Source organism: Ovis canadensis, chromosome 11, assembly GCF_042477335.2.
Source record: "Ovis canadensis isolate MfBH-ARS-UI-01 breed Bighorn chromosome 11, ARS-UI_OviCan_v2, whole genome shotgun sequence".
Classification (NCBI taxonomy): Eukaryota; Metazoa; Chordata; class Mammalia; order Artiodactyla; family Bovidae; genus Ovis; species Ovis canadensis.
The window spans coordinates 45,822,040-45,840,275 of NC_091255.1; the positions used below are offsets into that span (position 1 = coordinate 45,822,040).

The 18,236-nt window shown below is 42.2% G+C and overlaps 1 protein-coding gene across 1 annotated transcript in view; it reads right to left on the minus strand.

Annotated features, from left to right (window-relative positions):
* B4GALNT2 (beta-1,4-N-acetyl-galactosaminyltransferase 2 (SID blood group)) overlaps positions 1-18,236 on the minus strand; it is a 63,425-nt gene that overhangs the window by 36,971 nt on the left and 8,218 nt on the right. Inside the window, exons 2-3 of the mRNA XM_069543202.1 lie at positions 4,997-5,197; positions 3,500-3,637 (exon numbers count right to left, since the gene is read on the minus strand). Coding sequence (XP_069399303.1) covers positions 3,500-3,637; positions 4,997-5,197 — 339 coding nt within the window. The remainder of the gene's footprint in view (positions 1-3,499; positions 3,638-4,996; positions 5,198-18,236) is intronic.

The window sequence follows — 18,236 nt, forward strand, 5'->3', positions numbered from 1 at the left end:
ATTGGGGGCTGGAGGAGAAGGGGACGACAGAGGATGAGATGGCTGGATGACATCACTGACTCGATGAACACGAGTCTGAGTGAACTCCGGGAGTTGGTAATGGACAGGGAGGCCTGGCGTGCTACGATTCATGGGGTTGCAAAGAGTCGGACTCGACTGAGTGACTGACCTGAACTGAACTGAACTAATCTTTGTACATGACTCAGTGCCTTGCCCTGCGCTGAATCTCCCCACCCAGCTACTTCCTTCCTGGCCTGAGACCCAGTTCACGTCAGTTATCATTATCGGACCATTTTTGTTCATACCTGGATTGCCAGGTATAATCCCAAGAGAGCTGGGCATTTCAAACAGGCAAAGGAGGGGAAGGTGAGAACACAGCCAGTCCTTGGCCTTTCCTGTTTGGAATCTGTTCCTTCTGTGATTCCTTCGGCACTGATTCCTCCAGACGAGCCCACACTCCCAACTAGTACCTCCTCTTATCCCTTCCTGTCCCCATCTTACCGGCTCTGATCTCTTCAAAGTTCCCTTCCTGCTCTCCCTTCCCCCACTATGCACTGTGAGCACCTGGAGCCCTCTCCTGAGGGCTCTGTGACTTCTCCCTCTTTCTCTCTCTGCAGTCCTGTGCCGTCCCAGACAGAGATGGAGCCGTCTTACGTGTTTCCCCTCCCACCATCCACTAATTCTACAGATGCCTGATAGCCTTGCTCTGTGCCAGGAGCTAACAGTCCCTGAGCACAGGGACCTCACAGACAGTGACACTCCCTTACTACCCTATAATTTCACTGAGGTTGTTCAGGCCTTTCATGGATCACCTTACTAAATGTCAACCTGAGGCGCTATCACCATTCCACCCCGTGCCTCTGGCCCCCCCACAGAGGAAGTTAAACTGCTTGCCCATGGTCGCCGATCTGAGACATGGAGGACGCAGCTGGTCTGCCTCCCTTGGCAGCACTGTTAACCACTGAGCCCCACGCTCCTCGCATAGCCGTGGGGGCCCAGGGCTCAAACCCCAGCCAGGATCACCTGCACACTGCACTGGCTTCCTGACCTCCAACACTCCCTTCTGCTGCTCTTCCATCTTCTGGGGAATTTTCCGTTTGTATGGAGTCTGGGGTAGCGGCTCATTCTAGAAATCAAACCTGCAAGGGCGAGAGTCCCCTTTTCCCTTCCTTAATTCAAGACTTAGGCTCAGTCAACTGAGCAGTAAAGCCTGGGGACTGGTCATTAAAGTGGCACATATAATTGTCACAGCAGTAGAAAATGTTTAGCTTCTTCCCAGCACCTCAACTGATGTCCCTGCCTTCCCTTTACCTTCCCTCCAGCTTATCCTCCACAGAAAAGCCACAGTGGTATTTTATATATGAAAGTATCTCATAGAATGGGCTGGTGGTGGTAAAGAACCTACCAACACAGGAGATGTAAGAGACACAGATTCAGTCCCTGAGTCTGGAAGATCCCCTGGAGGAGGGCATGGCAACCCACTCCAGTATTCTTGCCTGGAGAATCCCATGGACAGTGAGGCCTGGCAGGCTACAGTCCATGGGGTCGCAAAGAGTCAGACACAACTGAAGCAACTTAGCATGCACCTGTCTCATAGAATAAGTTGCCAGTTTTAAAAACTGTTCAAGGATTTCCCTGGTGGTACAGTGGTTAGGAATCCACCTGCCAGTGCAGGGGACACGGGTTGGATGTCTGGTCCGGGAAGATTCCACAGGCAGCAGTGCAACTAACCCTGTGCACAACTGTTGAGCCTGTGAGCTGCAGCTACTGAAGCCCATGCGCTCTGGAGCCCGCGCTCCACAACGAGAAGGCACCACAAGGAGAAGTCAGAGCAACGAATAGCACCTGCTCACCGGAAATAGAGAGTGCCTACACGCAGCAAGGAAGACCCAGTGCAACCCAAATAAATTATAAGCAAATAAAGAAAAACTGTTCAATTCTTTGCATTACCCAGAAAGCAAAATGCACACTCCACCTGCTGGCTTACCATGGCTGCCACCAATGGCCTCTCTGGGCTCATACCTCAAGCCTCCCCTTGACATGCTAGGCCATAACGGTCCTGGCATGCAGCCATCAGGAAAGGACTGTTTTCCTGTCATGTAACTCACTCTGGCTTTGGACATTGTTAATTCTTCCTTCTGGAATGCTCTTTTATGGGGGATCGTGATAGACAATAAAAGATAACACAAATCGGAGTTCAAAGTAACCTTCTTTCATTGTCCCATTAAACTTTATGCCATCGACCATAATATTTTAATTTACCTCCCATAGCACTGATAACAATCTACTATTTAGGTTATTTATGTGTTTTGTTTCTTTTTGGCTATACTGCACAACATGTAGGATGTGGTCTTAGTTCCCAAACCAGGGGTCACACATGTGCCCCCTAAAGTGGAAGCGTGGAGTTTTAATCACTGGAGCATCAAGGAAGCCCCTCTTACTGTATCCTGTACTGCCCATGAAGAACTGTAAGAATAATAATGTCAATAATAAACCAAGCAAAACAGGTAATATTTTTGCAGAGCTTCTATACGTCAGGCCCTGTATGAGTTGCTAGCTGCATGTGAACAGTTTTTCTGACGAATAATCTATTACAGTAATAAACTGTTATTACTGTAATAAACTCTGTTATTACTGCAATAAACCATTACAGGTTTTCATATGAAGATACGGAAGTCTGTGACATTAAGCAACTTGCCATCCAGCCTGTTCCAGAGTTCAAGTCCTTAAATGGTATTATTTATTACAGTACACTTGCCACTGTAACTCACAAATGATTCCTAGTGGAAAAAAAGAGAAAACCTGCCCAGCCATTCTGTGCTCCCCTGGGTCTTGATTTCCCAACCTGGTCATCCTACCACCTATGGATATGGGAAGGTACCAACATCTTCCCTACAGATTCCCTCTTAACATAACCCAGCCAGAATCTATTTCTCCTGTTTTCAACCAACAATCCTGGTCAACATATCCCCAAAGTTTAACTCTGGGCTTTGCACACAGCAGAGGAACAGTACATTCTCAACATATAAATGAATCAGATAGTGCAACGTGGCGAGACTAAAGGCATGATGGCCTGGGTGCATGGAGGCTGTGCCACCAACATCGCACTGATGTTTCAGGCTTTTCCTTCCTTTGCTCTTTCTTTATTATGAGATGCTTGAGACATGTCAAGTGTCTTGGGGCTTCTTTGGTTTGTGTGCTTCTTATTGGCCTCACAATGTAACTTGTAGCCTCTTCGCTCCCCAGCCAGGGATCAAACCCAGGCCCCAGCAATGAAAGTCCCCCACTAGACTGCCAGGGAATTTCCAAGTTTTATAAATATTCACTGAAGGACTATTTCCCCAGTTCTCTTTACTTGGCTTATTCTTAGGAGTTCCTTCCAGGAACCCTGCAAGAGTGGGAGTGCCTTTCTTCTGTCCCTGGCCCTACACCCTCAGGAGAGAGCAGGGAGAGCTTCCACACCATCTCAGGGCCCAAGAGCCCCCGTGATCTGCATTACCTTCTCTGAAAGTGTTCAAATTCAGCTTGTCTCCTCATTTTCACCGCAGGGAGTTCAGTCTGGCCATAAGCATTTTCAAAGTAATAGCTTTGCTGAAGTTTCCAGGCTTCACATTTGCACTGGTTTTTCGGGAAGAGCCTGAAACAAAATGAGGATTAAGATCGCAGACTGGGTGGGCTGGTAGGTGAGGCAGGCACTTGAAGTCTAACTCACCGTGCTGTTCCCCCCAGACTCTCCTTTCTCACAGCCACCATCCAGGTTTGGTTGAGACTCTAGAATCCCAGCAGTAGCCATTCCCAAAGACACAGTGAGGGGAAGGGATAAGAAGGCCCCCTCTCAAAACCAACTTATAGTGATCAAAGCAGACATGTGGCAGGAGGAGGGATAGGAACTTGGGATTAACATACACACACTACTGTATATAAAACAGATAACCAACAAAGACCTACTGTATGGCATAGGGAAATCTACACAATATTATGTAATAACCCACATGGGCAAAGAATCTAAAAAAGAAAGAATATATGTACATGTATAGCTGAATCGCTTTGCTGTACACCTGAAACTAACCCATCATTGAAGGTCATTATACTCCAATAAATTGTTTTAAATAATAAAAAATAAATTTTGCAATCCAAAAAAAAAAAAAAACCACCCCTCTCTTAAATCATCTCCTGCACCAAACTTCTACTTGAGATCCCACAAGCCATGTGGCTTGTGCGATCTTAGTTCTCTGATCAGGGATTGAACCCAGGCTCAGCAGTGAAAGCTCCAAGTCCTAACCACTGGGCTGCCAGGGAATTCCCTAAACTTCTTTATGTGTGTGTGTGTGTGTGTGTTTAATAATTTTCATTTATTTATTTTTGGTTGTTGCTGGGTCTTCATCGCTGTGCAGGCTTTCTCTAGTTGCGGCGAGTGGGAGGTAACTGTAGTTGCGGAGCAGGGGCTTCTCATTGCGGTGGCTTCTCTTGTTGCAGGGCACACGCTCTAGGCGCGTGCGCTCAGTAGTTGTGGCTCGCAGGCTCTAGAGCACTGGCTCAGTAATTGTGGCACAGGCTTAGTTGCTCAGCGGCATGTGGGATCTTTCTAGAATGAGGGATCAAACCCTTGTCTCCTGCATTGGCAAGCAGATTCTTTACCGCTGAGCCACCAGGGAAGCCCTCTCCAAACTTCTTTAAACTTGAGAGTCACAATGGCATCTCAGTCCCACCCCCCTGAAGAGGAGGCCAAAGGGACAGAAAGGCAACATCTTTCCTGTAGTTTGGGTTAAATGGGCCCTCCAAAATCACCAGGGACTTTGCTGGGTGTTGTAGGGAACAGAGTCTCTGCCCTGCAGACCGAGAGCTTTTCTGGTCCTGTAGTTTGGAATCACATTCACAATCAGCACAGGTGCAGGAAGGTACGGAACTGGCTGTAAGGTGGGCACAATAGGACACTCAGCCACAGGAGGAGGGAGGGGGAGAGGTCAGACCAAGGGGGAATAACTGGCTGTCTCACCAGATTCCATCGTGGGTAAAGAGGCTCTTGATGTGTTTCTCAGGGAGAAGCTTCAGCATTCCGGCAGCCACACTAGGCTGAAGGAGTGGTGCTTTGTAGATGCTGAATTCTGAATACAGGGACACACTTCTGAACATAAATAATACAATGCCCAGGGCCAAGAATAAGACGGACATCTTGAGGATCCACAGATATCTAGAGCTGTTAGGACACAAAAGAGCAAATGCTGTGTAAATCTTTTTTCCTTGATTACATAGGACCTGATTGTATAATATAGATGGGAACAGTAACTGCAGGGAAAAGGTCAATTAAACCTATATCTTCTACTACTTGCCAAGACTGATTTCTGATAAACAAAAGAGAAAAGAATTAAGTTGCAACAGACACTCAGAAAAATCACAAATAAAAGAATGTGCTAAAGCCCAAGGAGGGAGAGTGGAAGAGTAAGGCTTACAGTGTTAATGTCGACATAGTTGAATTTGAAGCCAAAAAACAAAAAAATTAAATGGGGCTAAAAGGATCACTTACTGTGATGTCATGAGTGATCTACAAAACAGATGTAGATCGTGTAGTGGTCATGAACGGTATCCACTAGAAAACAGCATTATTTAAGCAAAGAAAATGGCAGAATATGGGAGGAGAAAGATTACAAATCCAAAGGTGGTCATGGAGTCTAACATCTCATTCCCTAACAAATCAAGTCTCAGAAATATATAAAGCAAGAAAGCAACTAATTTTTTTTAAATCGATGTATTTTATTTATTTTGGGTTGCACTAGGCCTTCATTGCTGCAGGAAGGCTTTCTCTAGTTGCGGCGAGTGAGGGCTACTCTTCATCGCAGTGTGTGTTTCTCATTGCGGGGGCTTCTCTTGTTTCAGGGCGTGGGCTCTAGAGCTTCGGCTCAGTAGTTGCAGGTCCTGGACTCTACCGCACAGTCTCAACAGTTGTGGTGCACGGGCTTAGCCGCTCCGTGGCATGTGGAATCTTCCTGGACCAGGGGTTGAAACCACATTCCCTGCATTGGCAGGCAGATTCCTATCCACTGTACCACCAGGGGAGTCTGCAGCCAAATTTTAGATCTCATATTCTGTTAAAGAGCTTTTAGGACATTTACAAAAGTTGGCCACTTATTTGAACACAAAGAAAATCATAATAAAGTAGAAGTCATTCAGATTATACACTCCACACACTGACAAGTGCAATCAAAATGTAACTGACAGGGGCTTCCCTGGTGGTTCAGTGGTAAAGAATCTGCCTGCTAATGTAGGAGACACGGGTTCGATCCCTGGTCAGGGAAGATTCCACATGCTGTGGAGCAATTAAGCCCGTGCACCACAACTAGTGAGTCTGCGCTCTAGAATCCAAGAGCCACAACTAGTGAAGCCTGCGTGCCCTAGAGCCTTTGCTCTGCAACAAGAGAAGCCGCCACAATGAGAAGCCCACGCTCTGCAAGGAACGGTGGCCCCTGCTCACTGCAGCTAGAGAAAAGCGAAGCGAAGGAGACTCAGCACAGCCAAATATAAATACATAAATAATTTAAATATAACCCATAAGAATAGTAAGCCCCCTCTTCCACAACTTGGAAAAAATGATTTTAAGCTTTCCAAAGCAACGGTTTGAGTCAAGGACAACATCAGAACAAAATTATAAAGATAATGAAGATACTACATACAAAACTATGGGCAACACTAAAATTATGCTGAGTGGAAATTTACAAATTTCAGATCACAAGACATAAAATTAATAAACAATCAAATAAGTTTGAAAATGGATAGCAAAATGAATCTAAGAAAAGTAGAAACAAGAACCTAATAACAATGCAAATGGAAAGTGGCAAATTAGAAAACATCTGAAATGGAATAATTATTAAACCCAAGCATGGAGGAGACAACTTTTGAGATATCTGCCTACTTAATAACCTCCCTGCTCTAAGACTCTTCTCCTCCCTGACCCACAGAGGTCACACCTATGAGCTGGTTGTATCACATGATTCTCCCCTGATCATTGGCTGATTGGACCAAAGGCGAACACCTCTGAGGTGGGTCAATCAGCCAGAATTTCTTTCCCTGGAATTGGTAAGCAGAGATCAGCTAAATCTGGCCCCTTGAACTGAGAATAGAGGAAAGGAGAGAAGGAAGAGAAGATAGAATAAGGTAAGAGACACAAGGAGAAGCCTAGATCTTGAATACCTAGATGAAAGAGATGATATAAACAGATCTACTAGAGTGAAAAAAAAACAAGGAAGTTGTCAAAGGCCTCACAAAATCCGAAATCCCTATTTTACAAGTAAACAATTCCACGCCAATTTACAGAAACCAGTTTTACAGTGATGCAAGTATAAGTACTGAAAATAATGCTGTAAGTATGCTGAACAAATATTAGCAAATAGAGTGTAATGGCATGCTAAGTGAAAGATTCATCACTAACAAATGAAGTTCTTCTAGGAGAGCAAGGATGACTCAGTCCTATGGTATGGCTGAACCACTCTGACTTTATCCTAGGCCCACAATCCTACCTCTTTTCTTTTTTTTTTTTTTAAGAATAACAGTGTCCTCAAGTTCATTACACAATTTTCAACCTAACAGAAACAAATCAAGAACAACAGAGGGATGTGGTCTTGGTCTTTTTGAGGGTTTGTGTCTTTTCCTTCTGCTAGCTGGAGAAGGCAATGGCAACCCACTGCCTGGAAAATCCCATGGACGGAGGAGCCTGGTAGGCTGCAGTCCATGGGGTGGCTAGGAGTCGGACACGACTGAGCGACTTCACTTTCACTTTTCACTTGCATGCACTGGAGAAGGAAATGGCAACCCACTCCAGTGTTCTTTCGTGGAGAATCCCAGGGACAGGGGAACCTGGTGGGCTGCCATCTATGGGGTTGCACAGAGTCGGACACGACTGAAGCGACTTAGCAGCAGCAGCAGGAAATGAAACTGTGTGTCATTGAGTGAAAACAAAACAAAATGAGGAGAAAAAAATTCTCTGGGTAAATGACTTTCCTTGTATTCCATATAATTTTTTCTCCTTAAACTGCTACCTGCTCCCCTTTCTGCAAGACGGAGCTTTAGCCTACTCACAAGAAATGTGCCTAAGCCAGGGGAGTTTCCTTAATAGTTTTCCCCTGGCCTTCATCTGACATGAAAACTGGAAGAATGCCTTTCGCTGATCTGAATGGTTAATGGTCATGAGAACCTCCCCCTAACATACACAAAGGGAGTGAAAAACACCCGTTTCCCATTGATATGGACGTGATTCTCCCTAGCAGTCAGATGTTATTTTCAGCTTTGGTCTTTTAAATCTTCCGTACCCTTTTCTGCAGCTTTGAATGCCTCTGGATCGTCTCCCAGCTCCTGCCCATGTGCAAGTCACCCACAATAAACTTCAGAATTGTTCTTTATGCAGTTGCCTGTTTTGTTTTTGGGTCTCAAAGTTCCTTCTCAGTTAGGAGGATATTATTCCATATCTCTGCCTTCCAATAATTATACAATTTATTAATAAATTTCACCACGTGGAAATTCAGGTCAGGAGAACACCCAATATGATTATATTGACAGATGATTTTTAAATCATTTAATAAAATTATCCATTCTTTTTTAAAATTGTATTTACTTTTTAATTGAAGGATAATTGATAAGTGATCAGAATTTTGTTGGTTTCTGCCAAACATCAACATGAATCAGCCAGTGCAGGAGACTCAGTTTGATCCCTGGTCGGGGAATTAAGATCCCACGTAGTGCTGGGCAACTAAGCCCACGCACCACAACTACTGAGCCTGCACGACACAACTAGAGAAAGCCCACACGCTGCAACAAAGGCCCAGCACAGTCAAAAGAAAAAAAAGAAAAAGAAACTAAAAATATAGCTACCATACGATCCAGCAGTCCCACTCCTGGGCATTTATTCACACAAAACTATAATTCAAAAATATATATGCACCATGTTCACAGTAGCATTATTTACAATACCCAAGACACGGAAGCAACCTAACTGTCCATGAATGGATAAAGGTCTGGTACACCTTTATACAGTGGAATATTACTCAGCCATGAAAAGAAAATAATGCCTTTTGCAGCAAATTGGATGGACCTAGAAATTATCACTGGAGAAGGCAATGGCAACCCACTCCAGTACTCTTGCCTGGAAAATCCCATGGATGGAGGAGCCTGGTGGGCTGCAGTCCATGGGGTCACTAAGAGTCAGACACGACTGAGCGACTTCACTTTCACTTTTCACTTTCATGCATTGCAGAAGGAAATGGCAACCCATTCCAGTGTTCCTGCCTGGAGAATCCCAGGGACAGGGGAGCCTGGTGGGCTGCTGTCTATGGGGTTGCACAGAGTCGGACACGACTGAAGCGACTTAGCAGCAGCAGCAGCAGCAGAAATTATCATACTAAGCAAAGTCAAAAAGAGAAAGACAAATACCATATTATATCACTTATATGCATAATCTAAAATACAACAAATGAACATATCTACAAAACAGAAAAAGGCACAGAGAATAAACGTGGTTTCCAAGGAAGGGAGGGTGAGAGAGGGAAGAACTGGGAGTTTGGGATTAGCAGACATACACCATTAGAATGGAAAAACAACAAGGTCCTACCCTATAGCACTGGGAACTATATTCCATATCTTGTGACAAACCATAATGAAAAAAATAGGAAAAAGTATATGTATATAAATATGTATAACTGAATCACGTTGCTGCACAGCAGAAACTGACACACAGTAAATCAACCATGCTCCAACAAATTTTTTTTAAAAGGGAAGAACCTGGAAGAAATGATACCACACTAATAATTATCAGCCACATCTAACATCTGGATCTTGGTTTACATTCAGCATTCCCCTCTAAAGAAAATCAGAGCCCCTTACAGAAATGGCTGATTCTGGCTTTGGGTAAGGAAAATTCAAAGCAAGTCTAGAATATCCTGTGATGCCAGAAGGGAAGGGGGCGATCTAAGAAGTCCACAGTTATATCCATGAAAGAGGAGCCAGTTTAAATGGTCTTCTACCAGTCATATTTGAGATAGTTGATACATCAACAAGAACAATGACTATAATTAACTATAACATATTAAATAAAATAAAACCCATAAAGTTAATGATACTCCAAGGGAAAAATGCAAGGGGTGATCAGGGTACTTAAAAAAAAAACTTTTTAATTATAGAGAAAAATCCAAAGTACATACAAAAAATAAAAAGAACAATAAAATGAATTTTATTATACCCATTACCTACCTTCTACTCCTGGACAAAATGGATTTATCTGTTTCTTCACCTATTCCCTCACTTCTCAAATCATTTTGAAGAAAATCTTGACATCTTTTCATTTCATCAGTAAATATTCTATCTTTGAAGGGTAATGTGGCAGTTTCGTACTCAGATGAACCAAGCTGGAATTCCCTTCCCTGTGTAATGCCACGTTAGGGATGGCCACAGAGAAATTTGCATGAGATTCAGAGGCAGTGCAGACGCTGGCAGGTTCTAGCCACCTGGTCCTCTTTTCCTAAATTCTGTGTCTAGCCCTCCTTCCCAACAACTGGCCCTGCTGACCAACTACCTCAGGTTCACTATAAGAACTTTCTCTGAGAACTCACAGTAGTGGTAACCATGAGGAACAAACAACCTTTCATAGACGTCCCCAGCAACTCTCTTTGTGGCTGTACTCCAGAAAACAGATGTTTCTGAATTCTTCCCAGTTCCAGCTCATTCACCTGTGATGAGTCACCTGACTGGTGACTTTTCTCTAATTTTTTTTTGTTTTTTTGGAATTCATCCCCAAATTGTGTTAATTCCTATAATAAATTTCTTATTGTGCAATCCTCATTGAAGTTCTGCTTCTTTGCTTAAAGCTTGGGGGATTCAGATAAAGTTTCTTACACACACAGAGACACCCAATACCATTATCAGCTAAAAATCTAACAATCAGTCTTTATTACCATCACATGTGCACAGAGTTCCCTTCTTTTTTTATTTTTTATTTTTGTACAGACTGAAATAAGTCGGAAGGAGAAAAACAAATATCGTATATTAAGGCATATATATGGAACCTAGAAAAATGATGCTGATGAACTTATTTGCTGGAGAGGAAGAGACTCAGACATAGAAAACAGACTTGTGGACAGAGTGGAAGAAGAGGATGGGACAAACTGAGAGAGTAGCATTTGGCATATATAGAGAACCATACATAAAATAAATAGCCAGTGGGAAGCTGCTGTATAGCACAGAGTTCAGCCTGGTGCTCTGTGACAACCTAGAGGGGTGGAGTGGGTGTGGTGGGGTGGGAGGCAGGCTGAAGAAGGAAGGGATATATGTATACATAGAGCTGATTCACGTGGCTGTACACAGAAACTGACACTACATTGTAAATCAATTCTACTCCAATTAAAAATAGAATCAAAGCAGAATCTAAATAAGAGCCACACAATGGTTGATATGTTTCATCAGTTCCTTTTAATACAAACATTCCTCTGTATCTCTTCCTAGCAACATACTTGTTTAAGGAACCACGTTGTTTATCCTACATAATTTGGATTTTCCACATCTGGACTGTGCTGATTTCAGCTCCCTCCCCCCCTTCCCCCCCCTCCCCCGAGCCATGTTCCTTTGTTCCCTGAAATATCTATAAATCTGTAGTTATATCAAGAGGCTTGATCAGATCCAGGTTTGATTTCTGAGAAAATCCCTTCATAGGTGATGGTGTGCACCCCTCCATCAGAGAGGCTAGGCACAGCATTTCTTTTGCAGAATATTAGTAGGCATTTGATGACTGCCCAGATCACTGGTTCTGAGTATTCTGGGGCTCAGGATCTGTATTCTTTAAAAAAAATTGTTTTTGATGTAGACCATTTTTAAAGTTTTTATTTAATTTGTTACAATAGTTCTTCTGCTTTATGTTTTGGGTTTTTAAAGCCATGAAGCATGTGGGATCTTAAAGCCTCCACCAGGGATCACACGCCCTGCACTGAAAGGCCAAATCTTAAACACTGGACCGTCAGGGAAGTCCCTGGACCTCTTCATAAGCTTAAAAATTACTGAGGACTCCCAAAGAGCTTTTGTTTTTGTGGGTTATATCTGTCAATGTTTACCATTTTGGAAATTAAATTTGAGAAGTTTTTAAAAGTATAATAAGTTTTAAAACTTTTGAAACATAATAAGCCCATTAAAAGCTAACACAAATAACATGTTTTTATGAAAAATAATTACATTTTTCCAAACAAAAAGTAGTGAGAAAAATGGCTTCATTTTACATTTTCGCCTATCTCTGTAATATTTAGCTTAATAGATAAAATGAATTCTTATATTGTTTCTGCATTCAATCTGTTACGCTGTTTGGTTGAAACATGTGAGGAAAATACAACCCCACACAGATATACAAGTGGAAAAAAGATAATTGTGGATATTCATCTTTGATACCATGCAAAAAACCAAATAGTAGCAGTTTAAAGATTAACAGCAATGTGGAATCTGAAACCATATCAATGAACTTTTTTCATTGGTATGATTTGGACTTTGAATGGGTCTTTTACCTACACTTGATTTTATAACACCATGCATCATTCATATGGAAAATATCGGTTCATTGAGCTATGCTGAGCCCCCAAATGCATTTTTAATGCAATACAGAGAATTCATTCATTAATATCAACACCAGTCTCATCAGAAAGGTCTCTAAATAATATGACTTTCAAACTCATCGCAGTAGAAATAAGTTTTACAAAGTTCTAATTTTTTGGAAAGCTTGAATTTTATGATTGGTAACAAATACTACCAGTTGTTTTCTTCAAATGGACAAGATCACTTGGTTCATTTTTTAAAAAAGATATCTACCAAAAACAGAAGTCTGAATAACCAGCTTGTTCTTCATTTTTATTCATTCTTTAAACAAAAAATACTTCAATTAAAAAGCAGCTAGTTCAACTTGATGGCATAAATCAAAGCAAGATCCTCTATGATCCACCTCCTAGAGTAATGGAAGTAAAAACAAAAATAAACAAGTGGGACCTAATTAAACTTAAAAGCTTTTGAACAGCAAAGGAAACTATAAACAAGGTGAAGACAACTCTCAGAATAGGAGAAAATAACAGCAAATGAAACAACTGACAAAGGATTAATTTCCAAAATATACAAGCAGCCCATACAAGTCAATACCAGAAAAACAAACAACCCAATCAAAAAGTGTGAAAAAGATCAAACAGACATTTCTCCAAAGACATACAGATGGCTAACAAACACATGAAAAGACGTTCAACACTGTTCATTATTAGAAAAATGCAAATAAAAACTACAATGAGATAGCACCTCACACCAGTCAGAACTGTTATAATCAAAAAGTCTACAAACAATAAATGAGGGAGAGGGTGTGGAGAAAAGGGAATTCTCTTGCACTGTTGGTGGGAATATAAACTGATACAGCCATTATGGAAGACGGTATAGAGATTACTTTAAAAATCTAGGACTAAAACCACCATTTGACCCAGCAATCCCACCACTAGGCATATACCCTGAGGACACCAAAACTGAAAAAGACAATGTACCCCAGTGTTCATTGCAACGTCATTTACAATAGCTAGAACATGGAAACAACCTAGATGTCCATCAACAAATGAATAGATAAAGAAGCTGTGGTACATATATGCAATGGAATATTCCTCAGCCATAAAAAGTAATGCGTTAGTCAGTTCTAATGAGGTGGATGAACCTAGAGCCTATTTATACAGAGTGAAGTACATCAGAAAGAGAAAGATAAATATTGTATACTAACACATATATGTGGAATCTAGAAAAATAGTACTGATGAATTTATTCGAAGGGCAGCAATAGAGGAACAGACAGAGATAACAGACTTATGGACATGGCGGGGATGGGGAGGAGGGAGTGGGTGAGATATATATAGAGTGTAACATGGAAACTTACATTACCATATGCAAAATGGATAAGCAATGGGAATTTGCTATATGACTCAGAACTCAAACAGGGGCTCTGTAACAACTTAGAGGGTGGGGTGGGGAGGGAGGCTCAACAGAGAGAGGACATACATATACCTGTGGCTGATTCATATTGATATGTGGCAGAAAACAACAAAATTCTGTAAAGCAATTATCCTTCAGTTAAAAAATAAAAATTTAAAAAGTGGTTATTAAAAAAAAGGCAGTTAGTTCAGCTCCCTGCTCAAATTGCACAAGCACTTTTTCTTGAGGCAACAACTGCACTTCAGTCTGTAGTAGGAATGTTTTACTGTTCATCAAAAAATATATCTTAAATTGTTTGTTTTTTCTTCATGCCACATGCAGGATCTTCATTCCCCCACCAGAGATTGAACCCTCACCCCCTGCAATGGAACTACAAAGCCTTAACCAATGGACTGCCAGGTAAGTCCAAATTGGTATTTTTTTAAAAAATCAATTGATTTAACCATTTCATCAAGGATATTCTGAAGTTTCCCCTGGGTGTGGTGGGAAGAATGCAACTCCCACCAGTTCAAGCGAAGGTACCAGCAGCAGTTTTCCATCATTGCCCCTGCATCATCAGTGTCCAAGTCAGCATAGTGAAAAAGGCAACTAGCATCTTAATACTATCATGAAACAGTTCTGACCTTACAGACTCCCTGAGGAGGTCATTGGGGCCCTCAAGAGTCTCTGGCCCACAATTGAAGAAGCCCTGCTCTAGCCTTTTCTTCTACAGGGATGTCAGGGTTCTCTCCCTGATTTTAGGAGCTCTTGATGTTCCTGTAACAGAGCAGGAAGAGCACAGCCCTTAGCAGGTAGCCATTGCTGTGCCTTATTACTCTGCCTTATTACATAGTTACCTGACCATGACCAGGCCTCAAGAACAAAGGATCTGACAAGGAGAAGTCTGCAACAACTAACCACACCCATCCCTCACCTTTTGCTTTTAAAGGGACTTGCTGAAAGCTTTCAGTAACTTTGGGGATCTTAGGGCATGAGCCACTCATCTCCTACGAATCTGTAATAAACCTTTCTCTATTCCAAACTCTAATGTTGGATATTGATGGGCCTCACTGCGCATCAGGCATATGGACTTGCAATTTCAGTAACAATAGCTTTGACTATATGGACCTTGGTCGGTAAAGTGATGTCTCTTTTTAAAACGCTATCTAAAAAAAACCAAACCAAAACAAAACAAAAAAAAAACGCTATCTAGGTTGGAAACAGCTTTTCTTCCAATGAGTAAGTGTCTTTTAGATTCATGACTGCAGTCACAGTCCGAAGTGATTCTGGAGCCCAAGAAAATAAAATCTGTCACTGCTTCCCCACTTTTCCCCCCATCTATTTGCATGAAGTGATGGGACCAGATGCCATGATATTAGTTTTCTGAATGTTGAATTTTAAGCCAACTTTTTCACTTTTCTCTTTCACCCTCATAGGGGGCTCTTTAGTTCCTCTTCACTTTCTGCCATTAGAGTGGTATCATTTGCATATGTGACATTTTGATATTTCCCCCAGCAATCTTGATTCCAGCTTGTGCTTCACCCAGCCCAGCATTTTGCATGATGTGCTCTACATATAAGTTAAATAAGCAGAGTGACAATATACAGTCTTGAGGCCCATCAATATCCAACATTAGAGATTGGAATAGAGAAAGGTTTATTACAGATTCATAGGAGATGAGTGGCTCATGCCCTAAGATCCCCAAAGTTACTGAGAGCTTTCCTAATTTTGAACCAGTCTGCTGTTCCATGGACGGTTCTAACTGTTACTTCTTGACCAGCATACAGGTTTCTCAGGAGGCAGGTAATGTGGCCTGGTATTCCCATCTCTTTAAGAACTTTTCACAGTTTGTTGTGATTCACACAGTCAAAGGATTTAGGGTAGTCAATAAAGCAGAAGTAGTTTTTTTGTGGAATTCCCTTTTTTCCTATGATCCAACAGATGTTCTCAATTTGGTCTCTGGTTCCTTTGCCTTTCCTTTTTTTTCAATATTTATTTATTTTATTTATTTGGCTGTTCCCAGCCTTAGCTGCAGCATGTGGGATCAAGTTCCCTGACATGGGATTGAACCCTGACCTCCTGCATTGGGAGCACAGAGTCTTAGCCACTGGACCACCAGGGAAGTCCCTCCTTTGCCTTTTCTAACCCCAGCTTGTACATTTGGAAGTTCTCAGTTCACGTACTGCTAAAGCCTAGCTTGAAGGACTTTGAGCATTACCTTGCTAGCATGTAAAATGAGTGCAACTGTGTGGTAGTCTGAACATTCTTTGGCATTGCCTTTCTTTGGGATTGGAATTAAAACTGACCTTTTCTAGTCCTGTGGCCACTGCTGAGTTTTCCAAATTTTCTGACATATTGAGTACAGCACTTTCACAGCATCATCTTTTAGGATTTGAAATAGCTCAGCTGGAATTCCATCACCTCCACTAGCTTTGTTTATAGTAATGCTCTCTAAGGCCCACTTGACTTCACACTCCAGGACGTCTGGCTCTAGAGAGTGACCAGACCATCATGATTATCCAGGTCATTAAGACCTTTTTGTATAGTTCTTCTGTGTATCCTTACCTCCTCCTCTTAATCGCTTCTGCTTCTGTTAGGTCCTTGTTGTTTCTGTCCTTTATTGTGCCCATCTTTGCATGAAATGTTCCCTTGTTATCTCCCAGTTTTCTCAAAGAGATCTCCAGTCTTTTCCATTCTATTGTTTTTCTCTATTTCTTTGCACTGTTCACTTAAGAAGGTTTTCTTATCTCTTTGCTATTCTCTGGAACTCTGCATTCACTTGGGTATATCCTTCCCTCTCTCCTTTGCCTTTTGCTTCCCAAACAAAAAATTGGAGAATATAAAAAGAGACAGAAATTTTAGAAATAAAAAAAATAACAGTACTGAAAACTTAAGTAGATGAATTTAACAGAGAATTTGACAAGACTGGAAGATAGGTCAGACTATAACTACCAAGGAAGGGGACAGATAAATTAGGAACTGGGATTAATAGATAAACACTGTTATATATAAAATAGGTAAACAGCAAGGATTTACTGTATAGCACAAGGAACTATATTCAGTATCTTGTAATAGCCTATAGTGGAAAAGAATCTGCAAAAGAATAGATACATATGCATGCTAGTGCTAATGCTAAGCTGCTTCAGTCGTGTCTGACTCTTTGCAGCCCCATGGACTATAGCCCTCCAGGCTCCTCTGTCCATGGAATTCTCCAGGCAAGAATACTGGAGTGATTGCCATTTCTTACTCCAGGGGATCTTCCCAACCGAGGGACTGAACCGCATCTCCTGTGTCTTCTGCATTAGCAGCTGGGTTCTTTCCCACTAGAACCAACTGGGAGGCCCATTACAGGCCCTTCCTAACCTAATGCCCAAGCTACCATTTTCTAAGCTAATCTGCATCTACTACCTCCAAACATTCTCACAGAGCTTGCTATGACATTCTTAGGATACCAGTTTATCTACCTTGGGATTTCTCTGATAGCTCAGTTGGTAAAGAATCTGCCTGCAGTGCAGGAGATCCCAGTTTGATTTCTGGGTCAGGAAGATCCGCTGGAAAAGGGATAGGCTACCCACTCCAGTATTCTTGGGCTTCCCTTGTGGCTCAGCCTGTAAAGAATCTGCCTGCAATACAGGAGACCTGGGTTCAGTCTCTGGGTTGGAAAGATCCCCTGGAGAAAGGAAAGGCTACCCAACTCCAGTATTCTGACCTGGAGAATTCCATGAACTGTAGAGTCCATGGGGTTGCAAAGAGTCGGTCATGACTGAGTGACTTTCACTTCACTCCACTTATCTACCTTATTGGTTTTCCAGCTCTACTTTTTTATGTATGTATATGTATTCAGTTCAGTTCAGTCCCACAGTCGTGTCTGACTCTTTGTGACCCCATGAATTGCAGCACGCCAGGCCTCCCTGTCCATCGCCAACTCCCAGAGTTCACTCAGACTCATGTCCATTGAGTCCGTGATGCCATCCAGCCATCTCATCCTCTGTCGTCCCCTTCTCCTCCTGCCCCCAATCCCTCCCAGCATCAAAGTCTTTTCCAATGAGTCAACTCTTCGCATGAGGTGGCCAAAGTACTGGAGTTTCAGCTTTAGCATCATTCCCTCCAAAGAAATCCCAGGGCTGACCTCCTTCAGAATGGACTGGTTGGATCTCCTTGCAGTCCAAGGGACTCTCAAGAGTCTTCTCCAACACCACAGTTCAAAAGAATCAATTCTTCGGTGCTCAGCCTTCTTTACAGTCCAACTCTCACATCCATACATGACCACAGGAAAAACCATAGATGGAC